This window comes from Eurosta solidaginis, chromosome 3 (genome assembly GCF_040869045.1).
Source record: "Eurosta solidaginis isolate ZX-2024a chromosome 3, ASM4086904v1, whole genome shotgun sequence".
Classification (NCBI taxonomy): Eukaryota; Metazoa; Arthropoda; class Insecta; order Diptera; family Tephritidae; genus Eurosta; species Eurosta solidaginis.
This window is the reverse complement of record NC_090321.1, coordinates 5,943,752-5,965,586: the sequence shown is the minus strand read 5'-3', so window position 1 is coordinate 5,965,586 and position 21,835 is coordinate 5,943,752. Positions and strand designations below refer to the sequence as shown.

The 21,835-nt window shown below is 41.5% G+C and overlaps 1 protein-coding gene and 1 pseudogene across 1 annotated transcript; one reads left to right on the top strand and one right to left on the bottom strand.

Moving 5' to 3' along the window:
• Nucleotides 1-315: 315 nt before the first annotated feature.
• LOC137245837 (ribosomal protein S6 kinase alpha-6-like) lies at nucleotides 316-9,462 on the bottom strand (annotated as a pseudogene).
• Nucleotides 9,463-9,563: 101 nt separating this feature from the next.
• Nucleotides 9,564-21,264, top strand: LOC137243175 (integral membrane protein GPR180). Its single transcript, XM_067770536.1, has 6 exons — nucleotides 9,564-10,410; nucleotides 17,030-17,504; nucleotides 17,572-17,715; nucleotides 17,776-17,846; nucleotides 18,310-18,599; nucleotides 18,672-21,264. The coding sequence occupies exons 1-6, from the start codon at nucleotides 9,896-9,898 to the stop codon at nucleotides 18,959-18,961; spliced, it is 1,785 nt and encodes a 594-aa protein (XP_067626637.1). The 5' UTR covers nucleotides 9,564-9,895; the 3' UTR covers nucleotides 18,962-21,264.
• Nucleotides 21,265-21,835: the final 571 nt, after the last annotated feature.

Genomic DNA, 21,835 nt, shown 5'->3' with positions numbered 1-21,835 from the left:
CGGAGACCGTCAGGGTCAATTGGGAACTTTTTCAGGACCATTATGGGATAATTTTAGTACACTTCAGGGATCATTACTGTGTGGTTCTCTGGATCAGTCTAGAATTGCGTCGTTGTCATTTCGGAAATTTTTGGGACTATTTCGGGATCATTTGGAGACCCTTCTGGGAGCAATTCTGGTTTTCGGGATCCGCCCTCGGGGTCATTTCGTGGCTTTCGATCAATTGGGGACCCTATTAGGTTATCCGCTTTTTTTACTATTACATAAATAAATATAAGTGCAAGAAATTATCCGGCTGTCGGCTGTTTAAAAACATCAAAAATTGTCTAAAGGGCCATGTTCGTGCACGTAAGCCACCGCTGACACTACCGTTCTTAAAACAGCACTCGCTTCACTATCACATATTTGACCCACGGAGAGTATACGATCGAGTAGTTCACCACCCTTCAACAACTCCATAACACGGTACGCTGAAGTAACATCTTCATATACTGAGAATAATGTAACAATGTTTGGATAATTGCCATAATGCAACATAATCTGCGCCTCCTGTAAGCAATTGTAGAGAGTTTGATGATACTGCAGCTGCTGTCTTCTCAATAATTTTGACAGCAAAACGTTTCTTCTTTAACGATGTTCACACAAACGATACACGGAGAATGTGCCACGCCCTGCAATAAATTGTATTCAGGATGGAAGTTTCCTGCCAGCACACCGGGCAGTGAACGCTGTGGTGCAGCGCAGTGAGCACAAATAACGATAAGGGACTTGAATTGTTGGATGTTTGATCTAAAAGCACAGGCACTACAAAGCTGAAACCCCTGAAGATTTCGTGAGCTGACGCAGAGATAGGGCCACCAGGTGCCACACGTGGTGATTTGGAAGTATACTCAACATCAAAGTAGAATGCATCGTCGCGTGAAACTGTTGGTATAAATGGCGGACGCAAGTCCTTCGGTTCCAGCCTCAACCAATCGATTGTGGCAAAGAAACAATGCGCTCTTATATCGAGTAGTCCATTAGGACCATCACCCAAATGATTTTGTGGATTTCGTTTGAAGAGAGCACGGAGGAGCGATTGTGCTTCAGGTGATAGATTTTCTTGCATACCTAACTTGGAACGCAATACTTGATTCAATGTCTCTTGCCGTGTTTGCCCATGAAATGGTAAATTGCCTGTTGACTTTCGTACATAAGCACAACCACCAGTGCAGCAAAGTCGTTTCCTTTACGATTAACTCTCTCAGGCGCCATTTACTTGACGGTTCCACAAAAACTGTATGTTTTTCATCCATCCAATTGTTGTTTCGATAGCCCAAAATACGTAAGCGCTATGTGTCCGTAGGTAGGTAGGTTGAACTGGCCGGTCCATGAGGATCTCACATAGACTGATTTAGTCCGTAGTGTTACCAGAAGTTTGTTTTAACGACCAAACTGAAAAACCCTTTCAAAATCCAGGACCTATATTATAAAATAACTCCGTCCTCTTGGCAAATACAATAAGCTTCCTAGGACTTAAGCCACTTGCTGCTTCTAGATCTGACAGCTGTATCACTCCTAATAGCTGGAGTCTTAGCCTGGCAAAAGCAGGGCACGAGCACAGAACGTGCTCGATCGTTCCCTCCTCCAACCCGCACTTCCTACATCTGCTATCACTGACCAAGCCTAACTTAATGGCACGTGACGCCAGAAGGCAGTGTCCAGTCAGAATACCCGTCATGAGTCTACAGTCCTCTCTTTTTAATGACAGAAGCAACTGTGTTAGTCTAAGGTTGTAAGACCTACACATAATCTTCGACACTTTACAGCCCGGCGCTTGAACTCACGCCTTTCCCGCTTGGTCGATCATGTGCACCTCTCGCCTTCGCTTAATCTCGCCCAATCTAATTGGGACATTTACACAGCAAGCTTCAAGGGATGCGCCGTTTTTAGCTAGTTCGTCCACTTTTTCATTCCCATCTATTCCCACATGCCCGGGACCCAATATAGATGTATGCTTCTCCCTGTCCCGATTCTCTCCAGAGACTGCTTACACTCTAACACGCATTTAGATGCTGTGCTATGCGAGATTATTGCCTTAGTTGCTGCTTGACTGTGAATATAAAAGCTAACACGGTTGCAGCTTAAGCTATTCTTTTCCAGGGTTTCTACTGCTTTGGTTACGGCTAATATTTCCGCTTGGAAAACGCTACAGTAATCCGGCAGCCTGTAGGATCTGCTTATTTCCGGATCAATGCAGTATATCGCAGACCCTACTCCTTCCACTACTTTGGAACCATCGGTGTACACATGTATCGCCTCGTCCGCCATTTGCGCACCCTTGCGCCAACCGTCCACCTCTATTGTGGCCTTAAGATCTCCCTCGAAGCGGAGATAGGGAATCATGTAGTCTGTTCGTCTTGTGATTGATGACGCTATACTACTTTGGCCATATATTCGGCGCTCAAGCTGCCCCGAAGCACCGAGCCTGGTTGCGTTCATTACCACTTTGTTCTTTGCTATCAGGTCTACAGGTGGGATGTGCAGAATGGCATACAGTGCAGCCGTCGGGGCTGTTTTCAGGGCTCCCGTAATGCTAAGCATCGATAGTCTGCATACCCCCTCTAATTTTGTTAGGTATGTTGTTTTTTGTGTGACTTTCCACCAAACAAGAACTCCATAGTATAGAATAGGGCTTACAATCGCTGTAAAACCCCAAAGAGAAAGAGAGGGCGATAGGCTCCACGTACACCCCAGCATTCTTTTACATACATAGAGTGCCGTTGAGGCCTTCTTGACCCTCTCCTCCACGTCGACCTTCCATGACAGCTTACTGTTCAGGATGATTCCTAGATATTTTGTGTAAGGTTTCTCCTGTAAGGTCACCTCCTAACTTAGGCCTGGTCCAATTTGGAACCTTGTACCTCTTTGTGAACAAGACCATATCCGTCTTCTCCCCATTGACTTTCAACCCGACATCAGATGCCCAGGTATGAATATCCCGAAGCGCCCGATCCATGAAAGTACTAATCGTCATCTACGTAAGCCGTAAATTTTACGGGTGCCTAATCGAATTGCCTGAGCAGTTGGTTGATGACCAGCGTCCACAGCAGAGGTGATAGCACCCCTCCCTGCGGCGTGCCCCTGTCCACTGATTTCGTGCCCTCGTACAACCCCCATTGTGATGTTATCTTTCTGCAATTTAACATGCAGCCGATCCATCTGATTAAGGCAGGATGTACTTTAATGTAATTAAGACCATCCATAACCGCCCATTTTGCAACATTGTTGAAAGCCCCGGCAATGTCCAAGAAGACTCCTAGAGCATACTCCTTATATTCCAGGGATTTCTCTATGCTTATTACCACCCTATGCAATGCGGTGTCTACCGACTTGCCGTTGGTGTACGCATGCTGTGTCGTGGAGAGCAGCTTTTCATCCACGTTGGACTTTATGTACACATCTATCAGCCTCTCAAAGGTTTTGAGCAGAAATGATGTTAAGCTAATGAGTCTATAGTCTTTGTGATACACGTGACCGATCTTCCCCGCCTTTGGTAGAAAAGCTACACGAGCAGTTTTCCAAGAGTGCGGTACATGATTCAGTCTTATGCACCCATCGAATATTATTTTAAGCCATTCCACGGCCGCCCTACTTGAGACTTGTAGCATGGCCGGGAATATACCATCTGGGCCCGGCGATTTAAACTTAGAAAACGTCTTCACTGCCCACTCGATCTTGGTATCGGTCACCAAGCCCTGCACTACTAGCTCCGTAATCGAAGTGTGAGTGATGTCTGCTGGCTCTTCTAAACCGTCTCCCGATGGGAAATGTGTATCGAGAAGCACCTCAATGGATTCCTCACTATTACGTGACCATTTCCCGTTCTCTTTCTTTATTAGTCCCTGGACTATGTTTCCCTTTGCTACGGCTTTTTTCAACCGTGCTGTTTCGCTGGAGCACTCTATGTCCGTACAGAAACTTTTCCATGAGTTTCTCTTCGCCCTGATAATTTCACGCTTGTAGGTATAGTGTTAACTACTTTGTACTCCTTACTTTAATTTTTAAAATAATTTTTAATTGAGTTTTCGTGTTAACTTAAAATTTTTGAAACCCTTCAAAAAAAAAATCTAATTAGTTGGAAAATATTTAAACTCAAAAATAAATAAAATAAAATTTTTAAAAAATAAATATTTAAATATTTGGTTAACCACCAAATATATTGGCGAAAATTATAGTTTAAATTAAACTATACATTTTTAAAATTTTATTTATTTTTATTTTAAAATATTAATATTAACATTGGAAATTTATAAATACACTGACACTAAAATTTTCTTTTTGAAATAATATTGTTACGAATATTAGCAAAACTGAGGAGTGCTGCCATCTCCATGCCGATGCTAAGCAGTGACGTGAATTCACAACCAATAATTCAATCATTATGTATCTACATAAACGAATCAATAATTGCGTCTACACATATGTACACATTCCGACGAGCAACATTTACATACAAGGCAGCGAGAGATGAGATGTCACACACCGATGAATTTACTTATACGCTTATGTGTGTGCGGGAGACTGTAAACTACAAACCCATGCATATATCTTATCTGAGTTGTCACAAGAGAGAGCAATAATTTGTGCACGTAGTTGTGGCTGGCGATTTTGTAGCCGAAACAACTAGTAAGTTCTGGAAATCGAAGAGCCTAGAAGTATGCAGCGTAAACTATAAAAGCGGGGCAAGCGAGTAAGAAGTAATTCAGTTTGAGTTGAGCAATCAATCAGTTATTGATTAAGCACGCGATCTGGCGGCCAATAGTAGAGTTTAATTTGAGTTATCAATCAGTTTGGTTATTAAGCCAGCGAGTAGCAAAGTATAAGTGTTATTGTGAAGTACTTTAATAAAGGCCATTTTTCCATTATTCAATATTGGAGTTATTTATTCAACAGTTTAGTGATTCGAACTTAGCAGAGGATTGCAAATAAGAGGATTTGCAAGTAAATTCGTTACAATATTAAAAAATAAAGTAATTCAAAAAAATAATTTACAAAAATACAGAAAAAAAATAAAAAATAAATGAAAGGCGCGATAACCTCCAAAGAGATCTAAGGCCGAGCTTCTTTTCCAATTTGCGTCGTGCCCCTCTTGACTTTCCCTACAAATTGTCCGGACGGGACCTACATGTTTTTTATGCCAACTCCGAACGGCATCTGAGTTTTCACTGAGAGCTTTTCATGGCAGAAATACACCCGGAGCGCTTGCCAAACACTGCCGAGGGCGACCCCGCTTAGAAAATTTTTTTTATAATTGAAAAACCTTATTTCTAAAATTTTGATGTTGCTTTGCCCGGGGTGTGAACCCAGGGCATACGGTGTGGTAAGCGGAGCACGCTACCATCACACCACAGTGGCCGCCAAAAATAAAGTATATTTAAATAAAGTAGATAACTCCACAGTAGGTCCTCAGTAGATCCCTGTACTCGTCCCGACACGCTTCGCTTTCCGCGGTCTTTGCGAGCTTTAACATTTCTTTTACCTGCCCTCTTAGAAGACTCAGCTCATTGCTCCACCATGGCGGCTTTGCTTTTCCTCTGAATCTTCTTAGAGGGCAAGCTTTGTTATACGCAGTCATAAGCGTCCTTGTTTGGAATTCATTCGACTCCTCCAGTTACTCTACATTAGCAACCCCTTTGGGTTGTCCCAGTTGTTTTTTTCTACATGTTTCTGAAATTTAGTCCAGTTCGTTGACCTAGGGTTTCTAAAGGTTCCTCCCTTCTCTACCCTCTTTAGGGGGATGCTGAAGCTGATATACGCATGGTCGGAGAAGGATGGTCTATCAAGAACCATCCAATCATACCTTGATATATCACGCTCGGAGCTCAATGTAATATCCAGAACATTGCTGGATGTTGGACCAATATATGTAAGGACATTTCCCCCGTTGGCTATCTGCAAATTGGTTTGCAGGATGTAACAAAACAGAGATTCGCCTCTCTCGTTCGTATCTGCTCCTCCCCACGCGTTGTGATGCGCATTTGCATCTGCGCCTATGACCAACCGCCCTTTGCGCCCTTCCTCCTGTACTAGCCTTTTGCACTCCATCGGTGGAACCTCCGCAGCATGGGAAAAATGCCTGCTTATTCTTTTGCTCAACGGCCACCGCTACGAGATCCTCAGTGGTGTAATTAGGCAGCATATATGAATGCAGTTGTTTCCTTACCATTACTACAGCTCGCACCCGTCCTTTCGTTTGCGCGTAGTAAACGCCAAACCCGCGCGCGCTAAGTCCATAAACCTTTCCTCCCGATAAGAGCCACGGCTCCTGGATCAGCGCCACGTCAAACGAACCCTCCTCGAGGGTTAGTAGTTCGCTCGACGCCACTTTACTGTGTTGGAGGTTTATCTGTAGGACTCGCAGCACCATTGGGCTGTTTGTCCTCCTCCAGCACCTTCGTCTTGACGTCGTCGTCCTCCCCTTGCCCTTTTGGTTTAGAGTATTCGAGGCCCTCTACAGCCTCTCATGACTGTTGTGCTGGGTGTTCCTCTGTGCGAGTCACAGCACCATTTAGCGATTGGTCCTCTTCTAGCACGTTCGTGGTGACGTCGGGGACCTCCACCTGTCTTTTTTCCCTTAGGCTTTGAGGTCCTTTTCGACTTCGCCCACCTCTAGAGTGTTAGGGTTTTTATCCTCGGAACTTCTTTTCCTGAGTCGCATGTAGATTTTGCCAGTGCCAAAGGACATTTTGCTAAGCTGCGTGTAAAAAATATCCTCCGCCTGCTTGTTTATTTGGAAGATGTAGAACTGACCATCCTCGTTAGGCCGAGATACAGTAAGTACCTTCCAATCCTGTGTCGGTATGTTCGGATTCTGATTCTGCAGAAGTCGCAGTGTATGCTCCGACTTCATCACGCATGGTATCCATACCTTAACTTTTGGTACCGTGGGGATTTGCGCGTTATTCACCATCTCAAACCGCGCGTTCGTGCCTTGCCATTTGGAGGTTTGGAACCACTTCCTCCAGCCACCGCAAGCTCGCGATGTTGTCGCACGTTATCATCTTCACACCATTATACCATCCCCCCGAATCAAAGGTTGGAAGGGGATTACTTGGTTGTTCCCGCATCATCTTAAGCATTAAGCTAATAAGCTCCCTTTCCACAGATCTCCACTTTTCAGTAGTCATTTGTCCGAAAGGACTGCTACGATCAACCAGCGCCACAGTCAGTGACTGCTTTGCCACATGACTCATCTTCTCGGGAAAAGCAGGAGTCTTAGTGTTATCTCCATTTGGTACCTCCGAGAAAGCTGGAGTCTTAGCACTATCTCCCTTTGGTTTATCTCCTACTTCCGTAATTGGAACTTCCCTCCGACAAGCAGCTTTCGAGGTAGTTTGCTACCTCGCTATTGGTGCCCATCTGTCTTACAGCTTTGGGCCTACTTGTCTTGTCTATGCGACTGCCCTGCCTCGCGGCTCTAGGGCTGGGTTCTTTCTGCCTCTTGAAAGCAGGCTTGTCGCCTTACGCCGAACGTTGCCTCTTCATTCTGCCATTCGACGCTTATTCCTCCTAGTACCGGTTGCAGAACCGAGGGTTTCTCGCAGCAAACCCTTTTAACTGCCTTCGGCCTACTTCTACTGTGTCCGTGTCCTTCAAAAAAAATATTTTCTGGCTTTAAATCCCTATAGATTATACCTAAAAAATGCAGATGATTCAACGCTATAGTTCAGCCAAGTAAATCTAATATTAAATATAATTTGTCGGGCGTCTGGATACATCGGCTAATATTTTACGTTCGTTTGTACTACGCACACCTTAACCTTCAATCTAGCTTTTTTCAGCACTTTCATATCGTACAAGGTTCCAGCATCCTTGCCAATAACCTTGCGCGCCAAAAACACTTTGCCGAAGCTTCCTTCGCCCAATAAACGTAGTAGTTCGAATTGTGCTGTCTACGCTACGATAACGTCACTGTGGTCAGACCGCCACTCTCTTCGTCTGTGGGTGTATGCTCCATTGGCGTTACGGCTAGGCTACTGCATCCCCACGATGTGATGTGCACACGTTGACGCAGGTTGCCAAGCTTGCCATTGGCATTTTCAAAATGGGCATTAGCTCCACCAGCAGCAGCAATGCCAACGCCTAGCTGTTGTTGCTTGCGTAAATCTTTCGCTTTTTTTATTTATTTTTCTCATCATTTAGAGCTGGATTTTGATTCGATTTTTAATCTATCTTTTTTTAAGAAATGAGAATCGATTTTCGATTTTCTTTTTAGAATCGTTCGGCCGCCTAGAAAATTTCGTATTGCAGTTGCGCAAGTCAGCCTAGCTATCCCGATTTCAACATAACTGACACCAATTGCGGGCACCAAGGGAGATCAAGTCTTCTTGGCGGAGGTCTTCCGCTTCGTCTGTTTCCAAATACGGATGCCGATAGGAACACCTGCTGTGCCGAAAAATGTTCATGAATTTCCATAACAAGACCTGTCAGCTGGTTCGACGGTGATGGCCATAATTCATCATCGACATGACTTCTCTTGTAAAGGGCTATGCCATCGACTCTCGATACCGCATCTATGACGAGAGATTAAAGCCCCCATTAGTACTTAGCATAGACTTGTCTTGACTTGGCGTAAACTTGGCAACTTAGCCGCGATTATACTCCACTTGGCGCATAAAATCTGGCATCATAATCAGCGTTGAAATTTATTTTTAAATAAATGTCAATTTGTACGACAAAATGTCAAAATGAAATGGAAACAAACAAATGGCATCTCAAAATGTAAACGTCACTTAGAACTTACATAGAAAATCTAAATTCAACAGACTTCTAAGTCAAGTTAAGTTTTGAGTAATCAGTAACATGCAATGTTCATTTAACAGAACTGTAAGTGACAGTTCGAAAGCCAAGTCAAGTCTATGCTAAGTATCAGTAATGGAGCCTTAATAGAGGGTTATAGCCAAAAATTGGTCTCCGTGTGATTTCTAATCTAACATTGCAGAGAATGCAGAACTAACTGAAGAAATGTCTGCGCACAAAATTGGAATTTGTGGAAAAAACACAGAAAGCATGATATTTAGGTATCGAATACGCTATCAATCTCACTCCGATGGGAGGAACAAGTGAATAACCCTGTGGTACTCCCTGATGTTGCCAAAGAGCCTCAGTCAACGAAACGAGAAAGAAACTGGCGAAATTTTTTAGCGGTACAACCTTGGTAAACAATTGAGCAGCAATCAACTATTTTCTGCTTGATTTAACCGTTTAAATCGATTTCTTTTAGAATCGAATCAAAAAAATCAATTCTACAGAAAATTTTTATTATTATCCAATTTACTGCCGCCAAATTTGACAGTTCGAAAAGGAAGTGCTGTCACATGGCGAGAAACTGTAACATTATTACCTATGTAAACACAAGAGCTCTGTTAAAATAACTTTATTACCTATGTAAATACCAGATCTCTGTTGAAATAATAACATAACCAATAACAAATAGGTGGCATTACCTATTTTGTCCTTTTTTGATTACACTGTCATTCGTTCATTTAACTGTCAAACTGCTGTCAAAAATCTATTCCATTTTATTTTCGTTTGGTGTTGTACAATTTACGATTGTACGATTGACGTTGTATTTTTGTACAATTTTGGCAATAAAATAAGTCAATTTTGCATTGGACGAATGTGAGAAATGTTTTGTGGACAAAAAATAACATGAAGAAATAGCAACAAGAAAAGAACGTTACCACACTCTCACCAAAACGATTTTTGCAAAAACAAGTTGCTAGAGTGCTAGCCTAGCAGCGACGTCGAGCAAACATTTGCACCTAAAAAAATATAAGAAATACGCATGTAATGTATTGTATACAATAAAAAGCAATACCAAAAAAAAAAATATAGCAATTGCACTCGCATTATGATGCGGCCGCGGCCGTCCTCTATCTCGCACCTCCTGCACATACTTTGCTGGTTATCTGCCTTACAAACATTGCAGTGGCAATGCTCCAGTGCCGTACACTTAACAGGCACATTCCACACAGGCGACTTTTTTAAAGTTATCACCAAATTTGGTTTCCAAAAGGCTGAACCAGCTGCAGCAAATGGCGGTGGTTCGTATGGTTACATATATGGCAACATAACAGCTACAGATAAATTTGCGCAACCAATTTCGCTGGTAGTATTAGATAAGGCAGCATTTGTTGATTTCTATAGCAATCGTACTATTGGGGATCATGATACGGCCTGTCGTCGTATGTTTGAACATATACAACCATTGATCTATGATGAGCAATGCAATAAAGAAGGCAAACGTGATTTTGTACGCCGTGTTCCATGCGCTATTGGGAAACTATGTGCTGAAGAGGATACACCTAACAATGTGATAGCAAAGTATCAATTCACTTACACAATTAGTCAAGTGACCGAGCCTAGGTGAGTGGATTTTTTTATTAGTATAAAATGGATGAATGTACAATGTTAATTTTTTGAAGTCTTTAGAATTCTAGGTACCAAATGCTACTTCTTTTTGGCAAGAAATCATTTTGTTTGTAAATCACCTTAGACGTGTATAACTTTGGTTTGTCTAATTTGCTTGAATGCTTGAAGTAGCATTTTTTTGCTGCGCACAGTTTTATACCAGTCAAACGGCTTTTACATGGCTGATTTGATCCAATTTTAACATCTATTCTGGGTTGCGTGGCATTTGTAAATGGAGTAACTTCTATGTTATGTTGTTCCAAGCAGAGCAAAGCAAATAAGGATATTACTGGCTTCGGTTAGGTCGAGTTATACCATATAAGACATAAAAATAGTTACACTTTTCTTTCTATTCCATGCATCGCAATCTGCGAGAGAAATGATCCGAACTTTATAGGAGGCACTTTTTTCCCGGGTAATCTCTAAAATATTCGAACAATTGCTGTTACGAAGAACAGTCTTCTATATATACACAGGATACCTGGATTCTTTTGGATAACACGAACTATAAAATCGAAAGTCAGTGTAGGGTCTACCGTTTTTAGCAGGAAAAACATTCCGCTAGGTCTTAGGTAGTGTAGTGGATGTGGGCAATCCCTTCCCGGATGTTGTTGTTGTTGTAGCAATGCTCGCCCCACCTAATAGCCGCGACCGATCACAAATTGTCATCAATATCCTCTAACGGGAGTCCAAGGAAACTTGCCGTTTCAACAGGGGTGGACCATAAGGAAAGGGGTGTTAGAGGCGTTGGTTCCACATTACAATTAAAGAGATGGTTGGTGTCATGTGGGGACACATTGCAAGCAGGGCATACATTTTGTATGTCGGGGTTGATTCTGGATAGGTAAGAGTTTAACCTGTTACAGTATCCAGAACGAAGTTGAGCAAGAGTGACACGCGTTTCCCTGGGGAGTATGCGTTCCTCTTCTGCGAGTTCTGGATATTTTTCTTCAAGTACTGGATTCACCGTGCAATTCCCGACATAAAGGTCCGACGCCTGTCTATGGAGTTCACCAAGGACCTGCTTGTGTTTTTCCGCTAAATACGGCTGTGTTCTCAGGTGCCGTATTTCCTCAAAATGCTTACGGAGATGACCCCTTAGGCCCCTAGGCGGTGCTGGTTCGTCAATCAGATGTCTGTTGGGATGCCCAGGTTTCTGGGTATTCAACAGAAACTGTTTGGTCAGCATCTCATTTCTCTCCCTGATGGGGAGTATTCTCGCCTCATTATGCAGATGGTGTTCTGGGGACATAAGAAGACAGCCCGTGGCGATTCTGAGAGCAGTATTTTGGCAGGCCTGTAGTTTCTTCCAGTGGGTGGTTTTTAGGCTTGGCGACCATATGGGTGACGCGTAGCACGTAATCGGCTGGCTAATTGCTTTGTATGTGGTCAAGAGCGTTTCTTTATCTTCTCCCCAGGAACTGCCAGCAAGGGATTTGAGGATTTTATTACGGCTCTGAATTCTTGGAACAATTGCGGTTGCGTGCGCACCAAAGTGTAGATCCTGATCAAACGTCACACCCAAGATTTTGGGGTGTAGGACAGTCGGTAGCGTAGTGCCATCGACGTGGATGTTCAATATGGTCGACATTTGGGGCGTCCATGTTGTAAATAAGGTCGCGGAAGATTTAGTCGGTGACAATGCCAGGTTTCGCGAGGCGAAAAAACTGGAGAGATCAGGGAGATAGCCGTTTATTTTATTGCATAGCTCATCGATCTTTGGGCCTGGGCCTGTGGCCATTATTGTGCAGTCATCGGCGTAGGAAACGATCGTGACTCCTTCCGGTGGTAAAGGTAGCTTAGATATGTAAAAATTAAACAAAAGCGGGGATAGGACATCACCCTGTGGCACCCCTTGTTTAATTCTCCTTTGTTTTGATGTTTCGTTTCTGAATTGCACCGATGCCTGCCGACCACCCAGATAATTTGCGGTCCACCTTTTAAGACATGGGGGAAGGGTAGACCCTTCCAGGTCTTGCAGTAACGAGCCATGGTTGACCGTATCAAAAGCTTTTGATAGGTCTAACGCTACGAGTACTGTTCTATGGTGGGGATATTGATTCAAACCGCAATTTATCTGGGTGCCAATGACATTTAGCGCGGAGGTAGTGCTATGGAGTTTTCTGAAGCCATGCTGATGAGGGGCTAGCTGCAAATGTGCTTGGAAATAAGGGAGCAAAATGGCTTCAAGCGTCTTTGCCACTGGCGATAGGAGAGATATCGGACGATATGACTCACCTACGTTAGCTGGTTTCCCAGGCTTTAGTAGCGGGACCACCTTGGCCATTTTCCATTTCTCGGGTATGACAAAGGTGGAAAGAGACAGGTTGAAGACATGCGCTAAATATTTGAAACCCTCTTTCCCTAGGTTTTTAAGCATCGGCATGGCTATGCCGTCTGGGCCCACTGCTTTGGATGGTTTAGCGCGACCAATGGCGTCCTCAACCTCTCTAGCGGTGATGGTAATTGGTGACGCGCTGAGTTTGTGTTTATGTGCGTGTCTATTGGCTCTCCGTCTATCTTTGTCGACCGTAGGATGCATTATATATTGTCGGCAGAAAGCGCTCGCGCATTTTTTCGCATCCGACAGCACCTTATCGCCAAAGGCGATGGAAACTTTGTCTTTGTGCTTAGTCGGATTCGATAGGGACTTTACGGTGGACCAAAGTTTACCTACACCGGTAGAGAGGTTACAACCTCTTAGGTGCTCTTCCCATTTCGCCCGCTTGTGTTCGTCCACAAGCAATCTGATGCGTTGGTTTATATCCCTTATTTGGGGGTCGCCTGGATCAAGCTGTCTTATAAGGTCGCGTTCCCTCGCTAAGCTCGCGGCCTCCGCCGGAAAGTGGGGCCGGATTTCGGGAATTCTCCCGGCGGGAATGAAATGTGCCGAGGCGGATTCAATGACCTTACGGAAGGCACGCTCCCCTTGGCGGGCATCAGTCGGGATAGGGAGGGCAGCAAAGCTGCTGTCTGTTGCAGATTTATATTCTTCCCACTTTCCTTTTTTGAAGTTTATGAAAGTGCGTTTTTCGGTGACGATGAAGTCGGCGGTACGCTCGAACGAAATAAGTATGGGCAGGTGGTCGGATGCCAATGTTACCATCGGCTGCCAGTTGACGCAGTTTACGAGTTCTGCGCTCACGATTGAGATATCTGGCGAGCTATGACAGCTTCCTACCATACGTGTGGGGGCGTCTCCGTTTATTGTGCAGAACGTCATTTCGTCTATTTGATCCGCCAACATCTCACCCCTACTGTCCGCCCGCAAGTTTGAATGCCATAGGTCGTGATGGGCATTGAAATCGCCTAAGATAATGCGATTGTTGCCAGTGAGCAAGGCCTCGATATTAGGGCGGTATCCACTGGGGCAGCAGGTGACAGGAGGGATGTAGATGTTGATGATTTCTAGATTTGCATCGCCTGACCGGACAGATAGGCCTTGACGTTCTAAGACATTGTCACTGCGGTCGATGCCAGGATCAAATATATGATATTGCACAGAGTGGTGTATAATAAACGCGAGGCCGCCTCCATTTCCGCTCTCGCGGTCTTTCCTGTGGACATTATAACCAGAGCAGGTCTGCAATGCAGATCTTGCTGTGAGTTTAGTCTCTTGAATCGCAGCAATGCGGATGTTGTGCCGCTTCATGAAATCGACTATCTCCGTAATCTTTCCAGTTAGTCCATTACAGTTGAACTGCAGAATTCTGAAGTGCATGAGGGGTGACGCTGCCACTCTAGGGGTAAGTGAGGGGTGACTACGCCTAGGTTGTGGAAGGCCAGGACGCAATTGCTGTTGTGGCCTTGGGACTGGGCGCCCTTGGGCAAGCATTGGGGTACCCGGATGATTTGGGTTTGCGACCTGGCAACAATGCGCGATGAAACCCGTCGAGGGGTTGCCGTCGCGGAGACCAGAACATCTAGGAAAGTGGCACCACCCAAGGCAGGAGCTGCATTGAGCGGATGTCGCAAACCTATATATTCTGTGCTGGCAGACGGTGCAAACGGAGGCAGGGACTAAGAGTATGTTTCCCTGACCTGCACGATTGCTGCCAGAAAAGAGGGGGGGAGAAGAAGACGGGGGCAGGGGCTGATGCTCAGCATTGCTACCAGCTCTACTACGAAGGTAGTAGTTATGAGTGGTATCAGCTGTTTGAGTTGTTGGTGCCGTGGGGCGCGAGCAGCAGCGGGTACTTGTTGTGGCTTGCTGAGCAGCGAAGCTGCTGGAAGGTAGTGGGGATACGCTTAGGCGTAGACTACGGGACGCCCTTGGGCGTGAGCAGCAAGGAGCCACAAAAGATTTATAAAAGTTACGTGGACGTCGGGTTTTGGGATCAAGCCCAGAACAACCTGTCCGATGCAACCATCCCTTGCACGAGACACACTGAACAGAGTATGACCGTCCTAAAAAGATTCTTTTCTGGCAAATGCAGCAAAACCATTTCTCAGGACCGGGGTCAGGAGACGGACCCGGATTGGGTTCGATACCTTCCCGGAGTAAGAGAATATGTAACAGTCCTGCTGCAAGGAGCTGCTGGGAGGTTGACAATTTGTGGGAGGGACGAAACAAATTAAATGGGGTCACACTGAAATGACAGTCCTTGGTCGGGAAAAATCCCGAATCGCTCCGGTACATAGAACCGACTGCCTTGGGAAGCGCTTCCCGGATCGAATGCGGTACTAGAAACTTTTATTACTATCCTGTCTGCGTAGGAATAGTTTACAATTCGAGCTTTAAGAACTGGATTAAAGTCGACACTTACAACAGGCATGCCTTAACAGGGGTATATTTTAAGCCCCTAAATAAGATGTCTTTTAACTCATCTGTGTTCCTGCATAGCAACGAAAACAAAAAGAAAAATGTGGGTAGTGCTACCAAAGTGTTGATCCGAAAGTTGGGTACGATCGTTGGTTCGCAACTCTACTTATCGTCGTGTACAAATTATTTCAACATTGTCAAAGGTAACCTTTGTAAATAACTAAATAATGTGTATGCATTGGCTAAACGTAATCTGCTATACACAAACTTTTATTTGCAAACCCAACTCGATGATATATATTCTCTTGTTCATGAATTATTGTTGATCATTATCGTTACTCATTCCTTTCACTGTTTTTGCAGATTACCAAAAGCAGAAAGGTAAAAGTGTGTGTGCGTTGCCATACCCTGAATCAAAGCGAGGCTAAACCACAGTAGATATTTATACGCTTAAAGCAGACTTCTTGTTGAATTTTCTTATTAATTCCATTTATATTGCTATCAGCCACGCTCTGAATTAACTGCAGACGTATGAATCAATTAAAAAAGAGTGCAGTGGCCTTTTTTTCATCTCATGCATTGCCCCATGTTCATAGCTCTAGCTGTTTAGTATGCGGTATGAATTCCGCAACTGTTTTCAAGCAAACATACACTCTTAAATATGGGGTATTCCATCCCATTTTGACCAATTTTGAACCCGACCCCTTTAGAATTGGCTGAAAGTTTTTCTTCTTTTTCTAGCTTACGAAAGACGTTTTCAGTAGTTTTTCACATTTTTCAAACAAAAACGGTGTTTTTTTTAAAATCCAAACCTTTTTTGAGTTGGATGAAAAAATTTGAAAAACTTCTGAAAAACGTCTTTCGTAAGCTAGAAAAAGAAGAAAAACTTTCAGCCAATTCTAAAGGGATCGGGTTCAAAATTGGTCGAAATGAGATGGAATACCCCATATGTATTTTTTATCTATATTTTTTAGGTGGTATATGATAACCATAAAAAAGTTGTTGGGTTATACAAAAAACATTTCATTTTTTCGTTGCACTGATTTCGTTGTCTTTTCATAACCTTGAATACACAAACTTACATATAAGTATATAAGTACACGATTTTATCGTACTAGTATTCGTTATACTTGACTATTGTCAAAATGATAAAGCACCACTCAACGTTTTTCTTTGTTGTTGTAGAAATACTAATACAACTTTTGAATATCCTGCTTATTGGCAGAATTCACGCTATAGCAACTAAAGTTCAAATACCCTTAAGTACAGTGGCGCTATTTCCTTCCTTTAGACATCCGTGTTTGATGCTGTGATGCCGACGGCTTTCACTGGCATAGTTACGCTAATCCCGGTAAGAATTGGTAGTGAAATTTTTCTGACTCGAATATTATTCCAACTACGTAGTAGGCGCACAGGTGAGACACATTTTTTAGACAACATAAAGTTTTGAAGGAGTCTTGGCCATTTGAAGTTATTCAGGCTCTTTTTGATTACTTATCAACTTGAGCCCGATTTTATTGTTAAAATTGTCCTCAATTTCATTCTTGTTTTCCCACAGTCAGCCAATCAATTAATACAACAACAATACTCTTTTTTCCCCAGCGGCTTAGGGGGCCAGCGACCCCAGCGGGTTAGGGGGTCAGAATACACCCGCGGTAGGTATGCCTGTCGTAAGAGGCAACTGAAATACCAGATTCAAGGGGCTGTGTACTCGATAAAACTCCGCAAAGCCTTCTGGGAGTAGTCTTATCGCTACAACAACTCTTTTTTCTAGTCTAACAAAACTCATATGGTATTTCTATTCTCTTTCAGATTTTGGTATGTTGCACTAGTTGCCTGTTATCGAAATCGGTCCGACTGTCAGTGGCATGCCTATGATCGCCTGAAAAATGCACAAACTGCAGAAAATGTTGTTAAAGAATTTCTGGCATCGCCCTATGGCATCAATTCACTGCCAACACCCGCGCTCACCTATGAAATAAACGTTGTGAATGTGCATCCTAATCATTCTGCTGCACATCCGCTCACATTTCAATTCTCATTTGATCAACAAAACTTACTTGAAATGTATATGATCTTCTTACTTGTCTATATGGTGCTCTTACCGGTCCAAGTTTATGCGGTGCGTTTACAAAAACATCCAGTTACCCGTCTTTTTACGCTTAGTCTGACAAGTGAATTTGTTAGTTTGGCTTTTATTACAACGCATTTGATAAAGTTTGGAATAAATGGCGTTGGCATGCCGAACTTACAAATGGCCGGTGATATATTGGATATATTTAGTAGGGTAGGTAACTGGGATTGCATTAATTAGAGCTAATTACAAATATTGAACTATCATTTTTCTTTTCTAGACCACTTTCATGTTAATTTTGCTTCTACTGGCTAAAGGCTGGGCTGTGACACGTCAGCAAATCAATCGTACTGGTTGGATAATTTTGATGAGCATTTGGGTACCTTATTGTGCATTTCAAATGTTCCTGTATGTATGGGATAAGGTACGTTATGAGTATATACTTATTTTCTGTGATAATAAATTATTTCAAATGATGTTTTAGACTGAAGTGGATATAATATCCGACATAGATGAGTATCAAACTTGGCCGGGTTGGATTGTTTTAATATTACGGTAAGCAATAGTTCGTGACACCATCTCACATTCTACAGCAGTTGACTAGGGCATCGTCTTTCTTCCTAATACTTGAGCATTACGCAGGGCTGGTAATTAGTTGGTTACGGCTAAATCCTGTGCAGAGTTGCTAGCTATCTTTTTAACTCAAGGGAACTTTAAAAATCAATGGGCAACAAAACTGAATACTCTAAAGATCTCCCAAACTCTTAGTAAAATAAATGGTAATGAAAATTGCCTGTAATTTATTCTGACATATATATTCATAAAACAAATACGTGCGTAATTTAACTGAATAAAAAACTGCTAAAAATTGCAAATTTATTTATAAGAACGTTTAAATTTCTTGTCAATCTTTGGTAAATATTGGTTGCGAGGACTTGATTTTCTCATAAAAATATCGTGAATACTGAAATGATATTCAATGTAGACAAATTGTCTAACTCTTTTCTCTCTATTCCAGCACATCATTTATGACATGGTTTCTTTATGAACTACGTAACACCATGAAATATGAACATTCCACGAAAAAGCTCGACTTCCTACTACACTTGGGCGCATCGAGTCTAGTATGGTTTATCTACTTGCCCATTGTGGCTGTTGTAGCGTTACAAGTGAGTCCAATGTGGCGTTACAAGTTACTACTTGGCATCACAAACTCAGCTGACTGTTTGGCTTACTGTGTAATGACGGGTTTGCTGTGGCCCAATCGAGCTGGCCAATACTTGCTGTTGGCCGGCAATAAATACACTGGTGAGTTGAATATATGTATGCAACTAATAAGGCGAATAAAGTATTACTAACATTGCTTCGTTTCCTTCACAGGCATGGACGAGCTCGATGAATTCAACGAAGCACCACACATTGTGCGTGAACGTGAACGTCGACGTAATTCACCTGATGGTGTGGTCATTGTTAATGGTGATATTACGCATGCGCATACAAACACAAACAGTGTTGCAGGAAATGCTCTGACGTCGGTTGCTGCTAGCCAACTACATGTATCACACGTGAGTGGAAATGGAGACGTTGGCGTAGATCTACTGGAACCAGACGATTTGCTTGATACTGTACTTTTAACTGATTTAGATAAGAATAGCCATGTTGTGGCATAGATATTCAGTCTTATGTGTATTAGAAAATACTAGTTTTGGATAACATTGTTTTTGGGAGTGTATTTGTAAAAGCAGTTATATACATATATATTCTTTGTAAACAAGAAAAAATGGGCGTCATGAAGTTTAAGGCGAAACGTAGTTGGACGCGTGCATGCTCAGCCTCATTCAAGCTTCCCTTTTATACAAAAATGTGTAAAATGATAACGAAAGTCGTTGTGCGTCGTATGTGATGAATTTATTATTTTAAACTTATTTTGTGTATGTATATGCAAGCACTAATTTTTTAGAACACAATCAGTTTTGTTTTGTATTATATTTAAAAACAGGATGGTTTACATTACTTTAGCTCTTTAGTTTAGCATGTAACTTTTACAAAGACGCATATATCATCAATAATAATTCTATCTTGTGATGTAGTCAGGTACATTTATATGAGTGTAGCACATTTATGGTTTTTAAAATAAAAAGTATTTTTTTAAATTAGCAGCTATTTAAAATACATTCGTACAAATTTGTGTGTACTAAAATTAATATAAGCTACACATCTCATAATAAAATATTTTACATATGAATAACGTAGCATTTTAAGTACTGTTTGAATGAACATAAAACAAATTTTGATAGTTATGTCGTTAGTTTACAAAAACGCTTTTGACTGAAAGTGGTACAAGTGCTATTAAAAACTCAAACTCACTTGTACCACTCTCAAAGAAATCTGCTAATGTTTAAGTGGTAAAAAGCAAATTTAAAATACTAGATTGCTGCAATTATACAACGATTTTTGCAGACTTGTGCTATATGGACTTTGTAAATTGAACTTATGATTATTATGGAAAAACATATAAAAAAATTAAAAAAAAAAAAACAAATAATTCCACACATTTTTTAATGATACATAAAAGCAAAACGAAATAGCTCATTCTCTGTCAAATCGGTTTGTGGTGGGTATCGGTTGTTTACAGTTTAAATGAATTTCGGTCGATGCGGGATTTTATTTATTCGTGGAGTGGATCAAAGTATACATATTCAAGCATTTTTACAATTCTGGTAGAGAAACAGCAGGACCAGAATTATGAGTACATAATTGCTTCAACAGGTCTAAAAATAAGCCCAAACTTTTTATCCAAAAATATATTTACAGTCACCTCTCGCATTCGTATTGGATTTGAAAATATTCCTCATTTCCTCAAATAGATAAAGTTTTCGATTTCAATTCGAAAAGCGAATGAATTGAATATAATTAAAAAAATTTAAGGCGGTTACAAAAACAGCCAAAACAAAAATAAAAGAATTGATATTAATTTGAAAAACTGAATTGTATAATTTAGAAAAATGCCCAATCAAAAAATTGCTTGTTTTTTGTTGCGCCAAAACTGGGTTGTTTAATTATGTTTCGACTGAGATTCATATATATTTAAAAAAACCATACCCACCACCAGTCGACTTGAGATGGAATGATCCAAACACATAGTTTACCTAATAAAGAATTAGAGTATGCTTGCCATACTTGAAAGTAAATCGCATATACCTAAAGGAGTGTCAAATTATATTTGTAAATTGCACAATTTTTATGTGTTAGGTATGTATTGTATTTTTAGTAGTATGCGAAGAACCTTTAACCCGCCCTTGCGAATAAAATGAAAAGAAAGAGTAATTGCTTTAAGACTTGCACGAAAATCAGCGAAATTTTAAAATGGTATTATGTTTGGGAACAAAAATTGCAAAGGAATGGTAAATATTACTAGACTAGAAATTAATGCAATGAAAAAAAAAAAAATAATTTATAAAAAAACTTTTAAGAAAAAAATAAAAACAAATCGAACTATGAGGGAAATATCACTACATTTTAGTTGCCGTTTCGAAAATGTAATGAACAAATTTTGAAAAACATCCTTTATCACAATTTGATTAAAAGATCTATGACAGAGTTTTAAGGACTAACAACGTCTTATTTAAAAATTCGGTTAAAGATCGCCATAACTGGGAATTAAAAACAAATCCTATCTCGGCATGCATTTAGAGCTGAGAAAGCGTATTTACGAAACAAATTTTCAGATAGGTCACTATTTAATCAAGTGTAGGCAATGCACCAAGTCTACTATTTTGAGTTGCCCAAATCTATGATAGGACCTTTTCAAACTGGCAGCCGAGATAGGGTATTGGCACCACTCAGGTGTCGAAATGATAAGCTTAAAAACGGATATGTATGTATGTTTTTAAAGCAATTTAAGTGCGAACAAAATAAGGATTTAAAATATAAGGCACAAAACCGAAAAATAATAAATATGCATATAAAGAAATATTCTACATGGTGTTTACATTTGTATACCTTTTCGAAATCTTACAGTTGTAGTTAAATAGCAGACAAGATTTATATGGATATTTTCTATCTTTCAGATCACATTCATTACACTGCCACTCCCTGGAAGTTCCGCAAGGTAATAATTTAATGCTCGCGCCCGATTCAGCTTGGATGGACGGCTTGTCAAAACATTCCTGCTCATTTACTACATGCAGATAGTTCACGTACTCAACCATTAGCACTGGCTTCAAAGGAGAAGTTTTTGAACTGAATTGAATTTTGAACTGGCTTTGACGGTGTCAGTCCAGCAAAGCAGCTTATTTCTATAACCAAATCCAGAAGATAACATTACTCAGGTGACAGGCATGTGGTCGCAGAAAAAGATGTAGTGAGAAGATGAGGCCATAGACTATGTATAACATAGTACACAAAGGTTTAGTTGGAGCTGGTTAAGAAGCATGTTCTTATTTATTTGGTCCATAAGGAATTGCCATTTTCAGACGGCCTTCAAGTGTGGTGGACCTGGAAAAGATTAAGCTAATTGAATGCAATAGAAGTATAAATAATTT